Source organism: Gordionus sp. m RMFG-2023, chromosome 3 (genome assembly GCF_954871325.1).
Source record: "Gordionus sp. m RMFG-2023 chromosome 3, tfGorSpeb1-WG-v2, whole genome shotgun sequence".
NCBI classification, from domain to species: Eukaryota; Metazoa; Nematomorpha; class Gordioida; order Chordodea; family Parachordodidae; genus Gordionus; species Gordionus sp. m RMFG-2023.
In genome coordinates, this window is record NC_088777.1 from 39,741,013 (window position 1) to 39,760,265 (window position 19,253).

General features: G+C 27.2%; 1 protein-coding gene across 1 annotated transcript; it reads right to left on the bottom strand.

Moving 5' to 3' along the window:
• Nucleotides 1–6,267: 6,267 nt before the first annotated feature.
• Nucleotides 6,268–18,844, bottom strand: LOC135926079 (putative GTP-binding protein 6). The gene is made up of 7 exons (XM_065461750.1): nt 18,621–18,844; nt 18,397–18,578; nt 17,413–17,774; nt 7,932–8,143; nt 7,737–7,885; nt 6,618–6,794; nt 6,268–6,484 (listed from the first exon to the last, which is right to left on the bottom strand). The coding sequence occupies exons 1-7, from the start codon at nt 18,699–18,701 to the stop codon at nt 6,343–6,345; spliced, it is 1,305 nt and encodes a 434-aa protein (XP_065317822.1). The 5' UTR covers nt 18,702–18,844; the 3' UTR covers nt 6,268–6,342.
• Nucleotides 18,845–19,253: the final 409 nt, after the last annotated feature.

Genomic DNA, 19,253 nt, shown 5'->3' on the forward strand with positions numbered 1-19,253 from the left:
ATAATAAATGCATATACAAATTATTAAGATATATCTATAATTAATTCTAGCATCTTAATCTTTTAAATTAATATTTAGAAATCTACACAATCTAGTTTCCAATATAATTTAAAATGTCATCGATAGAGATTGATATAAAAGATATGGGTGCAGATAATATATACAAATTTATTTCTCTGTACAATGATATGTAATTTCCTTCATGAGATATCGCATAAAATTTATTCTCGAAAAAAAAAACAAGTATAAATATCATTGTAAGATGTGCCAAGTAAATTTTATCCTAACTAGTAACTTCAAAGAGGAAATATTTTTATATCCTCAAACTTAAAAATATAATATGAATAAAACATAGATGAGTTTATGTGATAGTTGATTTTCTAACCCAGTCTATGACAATAACATATTTAAGAATTTTATTATAAATTAAAATTACAAGAAATATATTAGCATCTCATTTTATCACTTAAGGATTATTATGTACCTAACTACTCGTATATATAATAACCATTTTTTGTCCCTTATCTGTGATACATCCTCACTGATATTTTAATTTAACATGTTTAGGATATATTTTTTTAGCTATTTCCTTTAAAAAAATTTGAAAAAGTTCAAAAATAGCGATTATGACAATTGTCACCTATCTATGATACATCCTCACTGAATTTTTAATTTAACATGTTTAGAAAATATATTTTTAGCTATTTCCTTTAAAAAAATTGAAAAAAGTTCAAAAATAGCGATTATGACAATTGTCACCTATCTATGATACATCCTCACTGAATTTTTAATTTAACATGTTTAGAATATATATTTTTAGCTATTTCCTTTAAAAAAATTGAAAAAAGTTCAAAAATAAAGATTATGACAATTGTCACCTATCTGTGAATGTGATACATCCTCACTGATATTTTAATTTAACATGTTTAGGATATATTTTTTTAGCTATTTCCTTTAAAAAAATTTGAAAAAGTTCAAAAATAGCGATTATGACAATTGTCACCTATCTATGATACATCCTCACTGAATTTTTAATTTAACATGTTTAGAATATATATTTTTAGCTATTTCCTTTAAAAAAATTGAAAAAAGTTCAAAAATAAAGATTATGACAATTGTCACCTATCTATGATACATCCTCACTGAATTTTTAATTTAACATGTTTAGAATATATATATTTTTAGCTATTTCCTTTAAAAAAATTGAAAAAAGTTCAAAAATAACGATTATGACAATTGTCACCTATCTATGATACATCCTCACTGAATTTTTAATTTAACATGTTTAGAATATATATTTTTAGCTATTTCCTTTAAAAAAATTGAAAAAAGTTCAAAAATAAAGATTATGACAATTGTCACCTATCTATGATACATCCTCACTGAATTTTAAATTTAACATGTTTAGAATATATATTTTTAGCTATTTCCTTTAAAAAAATTTGAAAAAGTTCAAAAATAGCGATTATGACAATTGTCACCTATATATGATATATCCTCACTGAATTTTAAATTTAACATGTTTAGAATATATATTTTTAGCTATTTCCTTTAAAAAAATTGAAAAAAGTTCAAAAATAACGATTATGACAATTGTCACCTATCTATGATACATCCTCACTGAATTTTTAATTTAACATGTTAAGAATATATATTTTTAGCAATTTGCTATAAAAAAACTCAAAAAAGTTCAAAAATGTCGATTATGACAATTGTCACTTATCTATGATACATCTTCACTGAAATTTTGATTTAACATGTCTACAATATATATTTTTATCTATTTCATTTAAAAAAGTTCAAAAATAACCATCATAACAAATGGCTCTTTTCTATGGTACATCTTTACTTAAAAATTTTAAAAAATAACTATGATGGAATAGTTAAATCAGAGCGTTATAATTTAAAAAAGCTTTAAGAAACTTTTCCGCCTATAATATTAATATCTACTAAATGTTATTTGACTTTTGGTCGAAAAAAATGATCTAGATATTTGGTTAGGTGAAAAAAAGCAACCCTAACTTTAAGGCGTCTTTAAAAAAAACGATCCATATTTTGGGTCGGATTGAATAAGACGACCCGATGTTTGAGTCTGAGTCAGAAAAACGACCCAAACTTTGAGTTGGAGTCGAAAAATACGATCTAAACTTCAAGTTGGAGTCGAAAAATACGACCCAAACTTCAAGTTGGAGTCGAAAAATACGACCCTAACTTCAAGTTTGAGTCGAAAAATACGACCCAAATTTTAAGTTTGAGTCGAAAAATACAACCCAAATTTTGAGTCGGAGTCGTAAAAAACGACCCATATTTTGGGTCGAGGTCGTTTTTTTCGGCTTGGACTTGGGTCGGAGTCGAAAAAAACGACCCATATTTTGGGTCGAAGTCGTTTTTTTCGGCTTGAACTCGGGTCGAAGTCGTAAAAAAACGACCAAAACTTTGAGTTGGAGTCGAAAAAAACGACCCAAAATTTGGGTGAGCTCTGTTTGAGCCGACTCGGCTAAGCCGATTAACAACACTAATTTAGAGGTTATAAAAACTATTTTCAACCTTTTTCACCTTTACAATTGTATTTAGAACTATTTTTAATATTTGTTTTATTTTAGGATGTCATTCATTTTAAAATAATCTTTGCATTTTATTTAATGATCTCACAAAATGTATTTATTTCATCAAAATTATTCAAATATCTCGACAGGTATAAGGTATTTTAATTTTTTAACGACAACTCTATAATCTTTGTTAAGAGAATTTTAAGTTTTCATAAAAAATTTTAAAAACAAATAGCAGTTTCAATGAGCGCAGTATTTGGTCCAAAATATCCTCCTCCCCCTAAATGAAAGGAAGTAGTATTGTTAAACGGCTCGATTTTTAAAAATGGCTAACTCAATATTTTCGCCAAAGTTATTACGCAAGCCTGAAGATTTTTCTCATAGATGGCAGAAAGGTTTGGATATTTATTAATGAAATCTCGAGGCTTGCATAACATTTTGCAAAAATATTGGAAGCCGTTTATAACACTAAATAAAAGGTACCTTCTTTGAGATTTACCTGTAATGAATTTAATAGTCCCACATCCTAATTGACCTATGATAGTATAAAATACGCAAACCTGAGCTCATAAATGGCAGAAAGGTTTGTTTGGACATCTATTAACGAAATCTTGAGGCTTGCATGATACTTATTTGGCTATGGGTTAGCCATTTTAAAAAATTGAGCAGTTTAACAAGATTAAATGGAATCATCTTCTTTGATATTTGTTGTAATATTCAAATGAGTTAAAGAAAAATGAATAAAAAATATGTATTATTCAGATTAGATAAAGTTCAAGATTATTTAAGTTTGTTGTTTAAACACTATGTAAATGAATAGTATTGAAAAGTATATATAATCGGGAATATTTTACTTGATAAATAATTATTATGAATTTGCGAACATAATTTTTAATTTTTTTATATTATATTATTTTAATTTTTTTATTTTAGTTATGATTATGTAATTACAATTTATATTAATTAATAAAGTATTAGTAGTTAATTTATTTATACTATTTATTTGTATTCTCTTTAATTCTCAACTAACATTTGTTATTGAAACATTATGTTCTAAGGGCATATTCAGTTTAATTAACTTTCATTATTTGACAATGATGTTGGAGAGTGGAGGTGCCAGGGCAATTACGACAATTTAGTCTAATTAACTATGAAAAGAAATTCTAAATAAATGGGGAAGGGGATGTATGAAATGACTAGTGTTGTTAAACGGCTCGTTTTGAGCCGATTTTTAAGAACGGCTAACTCAATATTTCGTCCTGAATGTATTACGCAAGCCTGAAGATTTTGTTTATAGAAAGAACGAAGGTTTGGAAATCTATTAGCGAAATCTCGAAACTTAGAAAATATTTTCCTGGCTAATATATTGAATTAGCCGTTTTTAAAAATCGGCTCAAAACGAGCCGTTTAACAACACTAGAAATGACTATCGACTCTAAGATAAAGAATGAGAGCAATGAAACAATGGTATCAATATTAATGGTCGTATTCGGAAAAGAATAGAATTAGTCGTTTAGCTAAAAAGAATTAGTCACTAGGTACTGTTGTAGCTGTTAAAAAAAAGAAGAAATAAATTCAATACAATACATCAAATGTCAGTTATTTTCTGACAGGAAAATGAGTTTTCCTGGTGGATGGGAGGAAAACGAATTTATCACATGGGTTGTTGTTAGAAAATAACATTCTTTGTTTGGATTTGGAGTGGAGATATTGGATGAAGACGGGATTGATTGGGGAAGATTTAATATGTTTAATATCTATAATGTTATATGTGCATAAATAAAGATGAATTCTAGTAATGTTTATTATATTTATTTAATATTATTAGAAAGGATTATTTTGGAGTGATAAGTTATATTTTGAGAGTAAAGGGTATTTTTTATTTTTTTTCAATAGGTACAAGTTATCGTTTTATATATAACCAAAAATTTCATAAAGAGAAACGGCTTTTTATCATTAGAAATTTTATGCCGCAATCGAGCTCATGTAGAGATCGAATTTTTATTTGATCAAAAGATAAAAGAAATCTATATCGTATAAGAGATCTTAAGATGAAGTTGATATATTGACAAGCGACTAGGTAGAACAAGTGGTCAATACAAGGATGCAATAGTTAATCGTTGATCAATTATCGCCAATTGCTTATCAAAACTTTAGTATAGGATACAAAATCGATGATCTTAGAAACAAGAATTCGTGAAAACAATCGTTAATCGTAGATCAAGCATCGCCCATCGTTGACCGAGATAAAGCACGTATCACTAGTTACAAGAGAACGTTAGAAACAAGCAAAAGAACAATTTATTTATCAGGAGAATTTAAGACGTAGTATCGATAATCGTTGACCATCAATCGTGGATCGTTTAAAAGCATGCCTTAATCAGGTTAGTAAGTGCATACAGAGATAAAGAGCTCATCAATACCAGACGAAGGCAAGAAACAGAATTTGCCGGTGAGTAGTAATCGGATACATGCACGACTTATGGTCTTTCGCAGAATGTGGGTCTAATCTAAGTGGAAGGGTGTTGTAATATTCAAATGAGTTAAAGAAAAATGAATAAAAAAGATGTATTATTCAGATTAGATAAAGTTCAAGATTATTTAAGTTTGTTGTTTAAACACTATGTAAATGAAAAGTATATATAATCGGGAATATTTTACTTGAAAAATAATTATTATGAATTTGCAAACAATTTTTAATATTTTAATTTTTTTATTTTAGTTATGATTATGTAATTACAATTTATATTAATAAAGTATTAGTAGTTAATATACTATTTATTTGTATTCTCAATTACAACATTTATTACCGAAACATTATGTTCTATGGGCATATTCAGTCTAATTAACTTTTCTTTATTTGACAATATTATGTAATGATTTTTTTAAAGTCCCACATCCTAATTGACATTTGATAGTATAAAAGGATGCTCAGAATCAGAGATACCTTTTTTAGATACAGCCAATACAAGAACCGGTTTAGGATGTGTCTTGATTCGTCATATTTTTGTTTAGTCCTGCTAAACAGATTTTGAACTAAAACATCTTATTTCTGTTTATTTTAAGTGTGTTTAAATAAATATTATTTGTTATTTATTTTTTTGGTATAAATAAAATAAAATTAATTTTCATCATCCAAATTTAAATAGCCTCTTTCTTTTTAAGCTGTTTAGAAGAAGTTATAGACAGCTATACCACTCTTTAGAAATAAGAAGAACCCAGTCATGGCCTTAACATAAAGATTAATATCTTCTAAGTAAGGCCTGGTTTTTAAACCAGTTTGCTTTAAAAATACCTAATTCAATGTTATATTTATATGAAATTCAAAAATTTTTCTTAAAAATATATATTAACAGGTGTTATTAAAAAGCACGATTTGGATCGATTTTTTAAAAAGAGCTAGATTAAGATTTTAGCCAAAATAATATTTTGTAAGCCTGTAAATTTTACTTATAAGTGGCAGATAGGTTTAGACTTCTATTTACCAAATCTCGAGACTTATATAATATTATTTTGGCTATAATCTTAATCGGGCCGTTTTTAAAAATTGACAATCGGGTTATCGTTTAAGGGATAATAGGAATTATAGATACGAGCTATTCACATGAAAAGGCCTATCAACAGAATGATAAGAGATAGGCTCGAACCCCATAAATCATATTAGTTCAATCTTAAATAAATTATTTATAAAATATTTACAACTACACAAGGATTAGCGATGTATTATTTTTATTGCACCAAAAATCTTTGAAAAGTTTAATATTTTGTTATTCATTTTATTTAATCATTCATATTACACTACAATATATCGTGGGTCAAAATTAATTTTGAATATGGACAACGTTTTCTGATCGATCACGATTTCAAGCATATAATTTTGCGAGTCGTCCGTCGGTTCAGTCTTAACGATCGAGGCATTCATTTTGAGAAGATAGCTATAAAAAATAATAAGATTTACAATGGGGTCGTTAAGGGATGCAGCCCCCCCTTGACTTAGCTTATTTAAAAAAAACCAGTTAGAAAATGCGACAGCAATAGTTTTTGAGTTTTTTTTATAAAAATGAATACCTATAAATTTTTGAGTAAAGCTGAATAGGAATTTTTAAATGGATGGTTGATTTATTTTGCCTTTTCAGTAGGAGCATATGGATTCCTGTTAACAACTCAGACAAGCCTACAGATTTGGTTATTGATGTAGGAAATATTTTCAGTTTCGGATTCTCGATTTTTGTATGTACGGTGAGTCTAGTTTTTTTTAAATATAAATTTTATAATTTATTTTAATTAGCGGTAAAATTAACCGAACCCATACGGTTAATTTTACTTTTGGGATAAAAAAAATTCAGGGTGGCCGGGTTTGGGAATATTTATTTTATAATTTTAATATAAATCAATTTTATAACATTTAGCATTTTTCCTTATTACGCTGAAAAATAAATAAATTTTCAGGTTAGGAATATGGAATTTATTTTATGTTGACGTAAATAGGAATTGTTTCTCCCAATTTGTATGAAAATGTTTTTTCAAATTTAAATACAACATTTCGCGAAATGCACGTTTTAAATATGTTGTATATGAATTCAAAAAATTATCATTTAACGACAGAAAATTCCATGTCAAATCGTTGTCTTCCCCTCTCGATTTTGGTAAAATCGGATGCGCGAATTAAAGTTAATATTATGGGGATACAATTTTTTTTCGATGTCATAACAGGTATAATTACGATATTATAATGCAAAATATAACACTCCGGGGAAATAAAATTTATACCTATTTAAACTAATTTATATCAACTTTCGTAATAAAATGTAAGGAACGCGTCATAGGGGGATGGTCGAATATGGGTCTCCAAGCTCGATCCAACGTGGTCTTGGGAGAGTGAGTCGATGATGGTTGATATTACGGGGATATCGAAAAAAATATAAAGCTTAAGATGTGTTCGCCAAAAATTATAATTTTCAATTGAATGACAATATTTTATATAAAGTATCTATGTGAAGATATAATTTGTAAATATATTTATATATGTTTAGTAAAAAAAAGAAGTATTTATTAGTGAAAATTAATTATAAAAAATTGGAGAATATTGTTTATAAGTACTTCATACGCCTAAGGTAATTTAGCCGAGTGAAATTAGGTGTGAAATTTCCCAAAATCGAAAGGGGCAGGTTGATTTTTTTTTATTACTTAGGCAAGAGGTCAATTTTATTGTGGACCTCTATCATGTTATCAATCAATTCTTGTTTTATTCCCAAAGATTTCAGCGTCTCCATAACCGTAAGGTTTTGAAAATTTGTATCTGGATGACTAGCATCTCTGACATGTAATAAGATATCCTAATATTAAATAAACACTTTTTAAAAAATTCAATCATGTATATACTGCGCGATTAATATCACTAAGCGTAACTTGAAACGCACTAATCAGTGATACCGGAATGTCTGAAATAAAACCAATAGTGTCCAAATATAGAACCTTTTCACTGTAGGGTAAAATCCCTTGATGTAAGCTGACGTCAAGAGTAGCGAACAGTCTATTTTCCGGGCTTAATTTTGTTTGATTGACAGCTAGTGCTTTAATCAAAGATGTTTTGCCTTTTTTTTAAATATAATAACATCAAAAAATAATATAAAGGCAAGATTTAAAAATCAAATTTAAAAGATTAAAAAAATTACAAAAAAGATTCGGAATTTTAAATTTAATCAAAAACCCTGCTCTATCATTTTCGAAAAAATATTAATTTTTTTGTAATTTTATGCTAAAAGTAATTCAATATATGTTTTTTAAAAATTGGTATCAATAGAAATGCAATATTTTTGGGACATGTAAGCATTCGATTAAAAAGAGGCTCTGATTGAGGTGATGTGAGGATATTTAGAATTGGGTCCAAAATCAAACGGATGAATGTTTAATGAAGGTGCGCTCAAAAGAAATTATTAGGTTTAAAGGTTTTGTAGAAATAAAATTATTTTATTATCTAAAAAACAAATTTTAGTCTTCGTTTTGTTTAGGGATCTATGTTATTTCCCCCTTTTTTTTTATTTAAAGAATGTATCGAACATTTTAAGTCCTTATTTAAAACTTTTTTTGGAAAAATGGTTTTCTTAATTTAACTCAATTTAATTGGAGATTAGCTCAAATTCCAGGTAACATGGGTGACATAGACCTAATCTCTTCATACTCTGTCACTCTTTGATTTAGGCCAAAATTGCCCTACTTCTTTACGGGGCACAGGTATTACATGGAACACATTTCCTTGTAATTTTTTCAATATCATCACTCATACCCGGCCACCATACATATTCACGAGCCCAAGATTTCATTTTATCCCGACCCTGATGTCCGGCATGTAATAGATCAATGATTTTACCCCGTAATTTAGAAGGAATTACGGCTCTATTGCCTCTCATAAGACTGTTTGTAACTATTTTTTTATTTTTAATGATTGACATTTTTGTCCTAGTTTAGAACTTATTTATTTTTTATTATTAATGATTGACATTTGGATTATTATGATTTTTTTTATAAAATCAAGATTATCATTAATTTTTTTACGATGATTAATTAATTTTTTTTACGATGAAATTAATAAAAAATTTTGTTTATGGATTTTTTCTCAAAAATACATTTCAATAAAAATTTATATTTTGAATATTTTTAGCAGGGGCGGACTGGCCATAAGAACCGGTGGGCATTTTGCCCACGAGGCCGCGAGAAAATGCCGATTTTTGAAGCCGATCAGAGGAAAATATCAAAATAGAGGCCGATTAGAATAAAATTATTATTATGTTCACATTATTTTCTCTTATTATTTATTTATTTTTAATGATATCTCTATTATTTAAATATCACATTCCTTGAGAATTGTCATGTCGTTTACTATATTTTAAATAATATATCAATAACGTCGCTGCTACACATCATTACCACGTTCTTTTCTTTGTTTTTTTCAAATGAAGTAAAAACGCTTCCGTTTGAGTAGAGTGAAAGCTAATATTTTTATACATTGATTTATTGTAGAAATAATATAGCCAACATTTCTTGTTCTTAATTCATTGAAATCAAATAAAATCCAGATCGGTGAATCAGATAAAAGGATAGATGCTTGGGTAAAACAGAATAATTCATCTGGCCAAAATAAGTAGAGTAGACTGCAAATAATGGGTGAGAAAAGGTGGTGGGCACGTGAAAAAGCCCTTAGATGGATATAAAGAGAGCTTGCTCCCAATAACGATAAAGGCACTTCAATTTATAATAGATAATAAATAATTTGAGACAAAAACTAGATAATTTATGTAAATTTATGACTCTAAGTACAGCTATAATATATTTGGAAATTTTTAAAATAATGGGGCCACTGTCATATCTTCAAACTAAAAAATTAGGTACTTTGTCAGCATGGAAAATGAAAGAAGATGCTAAATCTTCTGTATCATCGATTATTACATCGATTCAAAATAAAGCAATAAAATGGCGGCTAATTTAAATGAAACATTTTCATATTTATAGCTCTCGGAGAGTATCTGGAAAATGCTCTGTAAAAAGATCGAATAAGACGAGCGAAGAGAATATATAGTGACAAATGTCAAGATGAACGTCCTCAAGAATCGATTGACCTTTATAGATTCGAACTTAGTCCTTTCCGGAAATACTTTCTGCGAATTGAGAGCTTATCTTGAATGTGCTATATTTGTATCCAAGACATTGTGATGAAATAAATAGTAAAGGTATTTCTGAAAAGGCCTTGGAAAAACTGGCACAATTGACATATATATTGAGTGATAAATTTTTAAACGAATTATGTTCATTCAGTGTATTCAAAGATTTGGTAGCAGAATTAAAAGAAACGGACGATGATATCGCATGTACAAGTGAGGAGTCAAATGAAGAAGATGGAATATTAATATTACAATATGATAATAAATCAGAGTGTGATAATAAATGTACCAAGTGTTTAATATGCGTGTATGAAATTCTTAAAAGATACAATAAGAATACAAGTGACACTAATTTATTTTTGGCTTATGAATACATTTTAACTTTATCATTTACGCAGGTTAATTGCGAAAAAGCATTTAGTAAATTAAAAATGATAAAAATAAGCTGAGAGCTAATATTGACCAAGAAAAATAAGAAGCGTTTTTAATGATGTAAGTTGAACGAGAACTATTAGCATAGATTGAACTAGAAGATATTCCTGTATATTTGCGCAAAGGTTCAAAGTTAATGAGAGATTTATTAACGTAAATTTATATATTTTATTTATTCTTTTATTAGAATCTTATTAATATTATTTACAATATGATCGGTGCCTGATTTTATAAAAGGGCAGCAATTTTATTCTCTGTAATATTATATGACTGCAATAATTTTATATTTATAATTAATTGATTTAATATATTGAGTATGCATTTTTTTTATATTTAACATGTGATGTATGATTTGATTTTATAGTGCAATATCGTTGTAAATCTAATATAAAATATATATTTTAGATGAATATTATTTTATATAGGTAATGAATATGATTTTAAATGTGCATTTTTTTAAAATAAAATATATGATTATTGTATAATACTATTCTTTTTTTTACTAAAAATGTAAAAAGTTTTAACTTATTTTCAAAAAATAAGAAGCCATTTAAGGGAACCCGGTCGAAGACCGGGCAAAAGCGGGCCGAAGGCCCACAAAATGGAAGTATGGGGACGAAGACCCCATATAAATGAGGCCGCTATAAAAAAATGCCCATGAGGCTGTAGCGTCGCCTCCGCCCCTGATTTTTAGTATTAGATTTGGAAGGCTAGTTAGTAGTTTTTAACTTAGATTTTTCGGAATTAAGTTTAGTAGATTTCTTTTTCTTATTTTTTCTGTTCCACATATTTTTTTTGTCAGTTGTTAACCGTATTACCAGGATACGAACCTGGAGATTCAAGATTATTCATTATTAAAAGGTAAAAACGAATTTTTTTCATATAATTTGAATTTTATTTTAAAACCACAAAGCAAGTACTATCCATAAATATTTTTGATTAATTAATTTTAAAATTTGATTAAATTCTAGATTAATTAGTTTTATAAAGTAAAAAAAAAATTTTTTTTTAATATTTTGGGTCCAATTTTTTTTTGTAAAATAAAAATATTTAATTTTATTTGTAGCAAGTAGCAACTAGACGCCATATGGCATGTAAAAATAAATATATAATTAAACTTTTGAAATTTTTTCTAAGAAACAAGGCGGCAACAATTTTTATTTGTAAAATAAAAATATTTAATTTTATTTAGTTACAAACTAGGCGCCATATGTCATGTCATATATCTTTTATTTTGGGTATAATAATTAAAAAATTTTATTTTATAAAAATTAAATTGTAATTTTTTTTATAAAATTTAACTATAATTTAAAAATGGATTTTATTTTTTTTAAAAATCATATAAAAAATGGAACATATATTTGTAAGCCTAATTTAGGTAAAAGCAATATATGGGAAAATTTTGAAGACATATTTGATGATAAAAACAAAAAACTTGATTATGTCCAATGCCAAAAATGTAATAATATATTACAATATAAAAGTACATCTGGAAATTCTCATTTAAGACGTCACAAGTGCGTTAAGAATGACGATTCCAATAAAACCATAGATTTAAATTCTTCCTTAACTATTAAAAAGAAAATATGTGATACCATAATCTATTATTGCGCCAAGGACATGCGTGCCTTTGATTCGATAACTGGAGATGGCCTATGCCTCAAGATTTTATTCAAATTGGCTCCATTTACGGTAATATTGACTGTAGCGAAATTATTCCCCACCCAACTACTTTATCGAGAAATGCTATAGTTATGACGGATCAAATTAGAACAAATTTGGTTAATAAAATAAATGTTCAATTATTTGATAAAAAGTGCTCTACCACCACTGATATGTGGACAGATTCCTTTAAAAAGTTTTCCTATTCAACTGTTTCAATTCATTATATCGAAGGTGAAACCTTATATAAACATGTTTTATTTACGAGTAAGTTTAAAGAGGAGAAAAAAACCGCTGCGAACATACATAAGGAAATGCTACAAATTTTTGCTGCAATTGGAATATTTCCCGATCAAGTGAAAAATATAATATTTATATCTGATCAAGGAGCTAATATAATTAAAGCCCTAGAAAAATACACCAGATTAAATTGCTGCGCACATCTGTTAAATACAGTTCTTCGAAATACCTTTAAGAAACAATCTTTGAAAATTATCGCTCCTAATATATATCAAACCCTTATTTCTGCTAAAAAATTAACCGTGTATTTTAAACAAAGCGGCATGAATCAATATTTAGACAAAACATTGCAACAAGATATCGAAACAAGATGGAATTCGAAATTATAAATGTTGAAATCTATTTATAAACAATATGATGACATTGTCAATTTTTTATCATCCAAGGGAGATATTAATAAAATGGAAAACTTGGAGAAATCTATTTTAAAAAATTTGATTGATATTTTACATCCTTTTGATAAAACTACTAAAGAACTAGAAGGAGATATTAATCCTATTTTATATAAAGTACTGCTATGCTTTAATAATATTCTTCACGAGGATTTAAATGATACTTTTCAAAACAATGAAATAAAAGAAATAAAAACCAATTTAAAAATTTTTTTATTATCTAAATTTAAAATCGATATTTTGCATAAAATAGCGACATTTTTATGCCTCAAATATAGAAAATTAAGAATGTTATCATCAATGGAAATATTAGAAGTAGAAAATTCAGTGAAGAATTTTGTAAACCTTCAATTGATATTATAGATTTGGATATACAAGGCGTTTCTCAAATTATGGAATCTCCTAAAAGATCTAAAGGTACATTTAAAATTGTTCTATTTATCTTATTTTTATATATCAGACAATGAATATGAAAGATGGGAGGACAATGAGGAAGAATTTGAAAAAAAAGAAAGAGATGAGCTTGAAATTTATAAGAATTTGAATATAAAAGAGAATATAGAAAATATAGATCCAGAAAAAGATATATTAAAATGGTGGAGCAAAAATGAAATTAGATTACCAAAGATGACGAAATTGGCTATAAAAATTCTAGTTTTTCCTGCAACGTCCACAACGTCAGAGAGAACTTTTCCAAAGACTGGAAAGCTATTAGAAGAAAGAAGAAATAGACTGAAACCTGAAAATGTTGATGGTTTGATATTTTTAAATGATAATTATAAATATGAATCTAATATATAGTTGTGTAATTTAAAATTATAATTATTATTTGTTTGGTTTATAGGTATTTTTGATAGTATTTTAAATAAATAATTAAATTCTAGATAAATTGTCTGTCTAGTGTCTACTAAGAAAATACAAAATGTTAAATATAAAAAATTAACTAAAAGCTAAAAAAAATTAATTTCTATCGGGCGGACAAATAATTTTTACTTTGGGATGAATAAAAATTAAGCCCGGCCCGGCCTGAAATTTTTTTTAAAAAAGTTTTCCCCGCCCGAACCCGAATTTTTTTTTAGAAAATTTTGCCGGCCCGGCCAGAACCCCATTTTTTTTTAGAAATTTTTACCGGCCCGAACTTTTTTTTATTCATCCCAAAGTAAAAATTTGTCTGCCCGATAGAAATTAATTTTTTTTAGCTTTTAGTTAATTTTTTATATTTAACATTTTGTATTTTCTTAGTAGACACTAGACAGACAATTTATCTAGTATTTAATTATTTATTTAAAATACTATCAAAATACTTTAAACCAAACAAATAATAATTATAATTTTAAATTACACATCTATATATTAGATTCATATTTATAATTATCATTTAAAAATATCAAAGCATCAACATTTTCAGGTTTCAGTCTATTTCTTCTTTCTTCTAATAGCTTTCCAGTCTTTGAAAAAGTTCTCTTTGACGTTGTGGACGTTGCAGGAATAACTAGAATTTTTCTAGCCAATTTCGTCATCTTTGGTAATCTAATTTCATTTTTGCTCCACCATTTTAATATATCTTTTTCTGGATCTATATTTTCTATATTCTCTTTTATATTCAAATTCTTATAAATTTCAAGCTCATCTGTTTTTTTTCAAATTCTTCCTCATTGTCCTCCCATCTTTCATATTCATAGTCTGATATATAAAAATAAGATAAATAGAACAATTTTAAATGTACCTTTAGATCTTTTAGGAGATTCCATAATTTGAGAAACGCCTTGTATATCCAAATCTATAATATCAATTGAAGGTTTACAAAATTCTTCACTGAATTTTCTACTTCTAATATTTCCATTGATGATAACATTCTTAATTTTCTATATCTGGGCCATAAAAATGTCGCTATTTTATGCTAAATATCGATTTTAAATTTAGATAATAAAAAAATTTTTAAATTGGTTTTTATTTGTTTTATTTCATTGTTTTGAAAAGTATCATTTAAATCCTCGTGAAGAATATTATTAAAGCATAGCAGTACTATATATAAAGTAGGATTAATATCTCCTTCTAGTTCTTTAGTATCTTTATCAAAAGGATGTAAAATATCAATCAAATTTTTTAAAATAGATTTCTCCAAGTTTTCCATTTTATTAATATCTCCCTTGGATGATAAAAATTGACGATGTCATCATATTGGTTATAAATAGATTTCAACATATATAATTTCGAATTCCATCTTGTTTCGATATCTTGTTGCAATGTTTTGTCTAAATATTGATTCATGCCGCTTTGTTTAAAATACACGGTTAATTTTTTAGCAGAAATAAGGGTTTGATATATATTAGGAGCGATAATTTTCAAAGATTGTTTCTTAAAGGTATTTCGAAGAACTATATTTAACAGATGTGCGCTGCAATTTAATCTGGTGTATTTTTCTAGGGCTTTAATTATATTAGCTCCTTGATCAGATATAAATATTATATTTTTCACTTGATCGGGAATTATTCCAATTGCAGCAAAATTTTGTAGCATTTCCTTATGTATGTTCGCGGCGGTTTTTTTTCTCTTCTATAAACTTACTCGTAAATAAAACATGTTTATATAAGGTTTCACCTTCGATATAATGAATTGAAACAGTTGAATAGGAAAACTTTTTAAAGGAATCTGTCCACATATCAGTGGTGGTAGAGCACTTTTTATCAAATAATTGAACATTTATTTTATTAACCAAATTTGTTCTAATTTGATCCGTCATAACTATAGAACTTCTCGATAAAGTAGTTGGATGGGGAATAATTTCGCTACAGTCAATATTACCGTAAATGGAGCCAATTTGAATAAAATTTTGAGCCATTTTTATAAAGCCATCTCCAGTTATCGAATCAAACGCACGCATGACCTTGGTGCAATAATAGATCATGGTATCACATATTTTCTTTTTAATAGTTAAGGAAGAATTTATATCTATGGTTTTCTTTTGAATATATCTAGTTATTTTAGGAATAGAGGAATCGTCATTCTTAACACACTTGTGACGTCTTAAATGAGAATTTCCAGATGTACTTTTATATTGTAATATATTATTACATTTTTGGCATTGGTCATAATCAAGTTTTTTGTTTTTATCATCAAATATGTCTTCAAAATTTTCCCATATATTGCTTTTACCTAAATGGGGCTTACAAATATATGTTCCATTTTTTATATGATTTTTTAAAAAAATAAATCCGTTTTTAAATTATAGTTAAATTTTATAAAAAAAATTACAATTTAATTTTTATAAAATAAAATTTTTTAATTATTATACCCAAAATAAAAGATATATGACATGACATATGGCGCCTAGTTTGTAATTAAATAAAATTAAATATTTTTTTTTACAAATAAAAATTGTTGCCGCCTTGTTTCTTAGAAAAAATTTCAAAAGTTTAATTATATATTTATTTTAGATATACGCCATATGGCGTCTAGTTTCTACAAATAAAATTAAATATCTTTATTTTCAAAAAAAAATTGGACCCAATTTATTAATTATATTTTAAAAATTTTTTCAAGGCCCGGCCCGGTCCGAATTTTTTTTTTTAAATATTAGGCCCGACCCAACCCGAATTTTTTTTAAAAAAGTAGGCCCGAATTGCAGATCTCTAAAATAAGGTACTATTACCGAGTGGTATTCTTGATGCGTAGAAATCGTTGCGATTTTTTCAGATCATTACAGTGACATTTTTTGAGTACCTCATATCTTTTTACACCATTAAAATAGATATAAATCTCATCTAGTATTCCTAGAACAATTCGAAGTTCTTTAATTGATTGGCATAATTGAACAATGATTAAATTTAATCGATGACAATAACACCAAATAAAAGCTGCCTTTGGCGCCTCTGCTCTAATCAAGGCCTGCACACCATTGATTCTTCCACTCATGTTTGAGGCGCCATCATAACTTTGCCCAACTAGAAATTCAAGGGGTAAATTCATCGAGCCAAATTTGGATATTATATTATGCTTAATATCGAGATCTGTGGTCCCGTACAATATATGTCAATCAGTCTTTCAACATGCTTCAATGTCTCACTATTTTCAACATATCTTACTATCAAAGCTATTGCTTCTGATTTCGAAACATCATATGTGCCATCAACTATGATTGAAAAGCACCTGTTAAATGTAATCTACGAGGGGGGTCTTATTATTACATTTATAAACCAGAAATCACTTGATCATGATGGATGTAACAAAATAGTAAAAGAATTAAATAATAAAGAAAATTTAAAAAAAGGTACCCCCACTCAAATTTACTGAAGTAGTTGCTTCTTACCCCCTTCCGTTGTAGGGGCCACGGTAGATACTAATTCTTAAGTTTTAAAAAAATAATTCCATTTTTTAGGCCTTCATAAATAATAAATAGACAATGATCTTAAAATAAACCTGAATTTGTGTATCCAATGACTGCTATTATAGGATAAGGATTTTGAAGAGATGATGAGTTTGACATTTTACGATTTTCCCTACCTTGCTTAATTTTTTCAAGACTTTTTTTTAATTTATCTTCCCGTTGGTTTAAAATTTCTAATTTTTCATGGAATGATGTACGATTATCATTATTAAAATAAATGTTTTCATGAAAAATGGATGATATATCCAATGTTGGATCTATTTCCTTCATTTTAACTATCTGTTGGTTCATTCTTAATTTCATTTTTAAATAAGGTATTTCAGCTAAGGCTATTTGTAGGCGAGATTCATTAGTTTTAGCATAATGTTTGAAAATTTGCAATATAATTCTATATCTATAAAGAACATGTATATAAATATATAAAAATGGTGAAACTTTTGTATTAAAATAGAAAGCAAATATCTTATTTTTTGTCTCTGATATAATGTAATGATAGTAATATCAAAATATTGTGGAGAAATAATTATTTATTATAATAATAATAGAGTAATATAGCTTATATATGAATTGAGTAGTAGTTGCTATGCATTTTGATGATATTGGTCAGATTTTATATAATATCAGTGTTATAAAAAACCTTGATTTGGGCACTTCAAAAAAATGGTAAAATCAATTTTTCCAAAAGAAATTTATATAGGTTTCAAGATTTCGCTAAAAGAGGGCTAAACATTGGTCATATGCTAAATATTGAGGCTTAATAATATTTGGCTATCTTGATATAGTTATTTAAATGCCTAAAGTAAGGTATATGATAACACGTATTAAATGATAAAATAGAATATAACAAACTAAATTTAGCAAAGATTACAAATTGCAAAAATATATTTTCATAACTTAGTACACTAGTAATTTTGATTAAATTATATAATTATTCTTAAGATTGGCAAAGAAACTTAAGACGTAATAGTGGGTTCTTAGCATTAAAATATTGCTTTCAAAGATATTATGATACATACTTATCATATAATGGTTTCCTCCATATCTTTTGTAATGTAATATATTGAGCAACATCTATTGAACTTAGGCCTATGACCACTCCATCAATATTGGTATCATGTTTAATTATTTCTGTGAGTTCCTCCACTTTTCCTCTACCAAATATAGAATCGTTTTTGTAATCTTTTATGGGTACAACTAGCTTCATATATTTATATAAGATAGAAATAATATTAAATATTACCTTTTTAAAAACTCTATAATTTGGTAATGTTTCAATAAGAGAAACTAATTCGTCTAATTGAAGGTACGGATTAGTAATCATTTTTTTCTGTGGGCCCCATTTTATATTGGGTTGAATAGCCAAGAAGTTAAAATTTAAATTTTTCTGCAACTTATTTTCTTTATTGTTATTTATGTCATACAAACAATTAATATAATTATCAAAGGGTTCAGCTCCAGTATAAATTTTTGATGCATAAACAATGTAATTTAATATCTTGTGCGAAAAAATAACATTTTTTTGCATCTCTTCTTATCTTATCTAGCACGTTGATCATAAAACCTTCCCAAAGTGAGCGGTGAATTATATGTAAGCCCACTTCATATAATTATGCCGATTTTTTTCTAAAGGCTACCAACAAACCTTGTAATTCAGTAGTAATAAATAAAATAAGTGGATCTACGCCCTATTCTATTATCGTCAGAGACCTGCAGGGCCAGTTTTTTTTAAATATATCCGGGCCAGGCCTAAGATTGTTAAACCCGGGCCGGACCTAAGATTGTTAAACCCGGGCCGGGCCTAAGATTGTTAAACCCTGCCCGGGCCTTAATATTTTTTATAAAAATTTTTACATGAGTTAATAGTTATAAGATT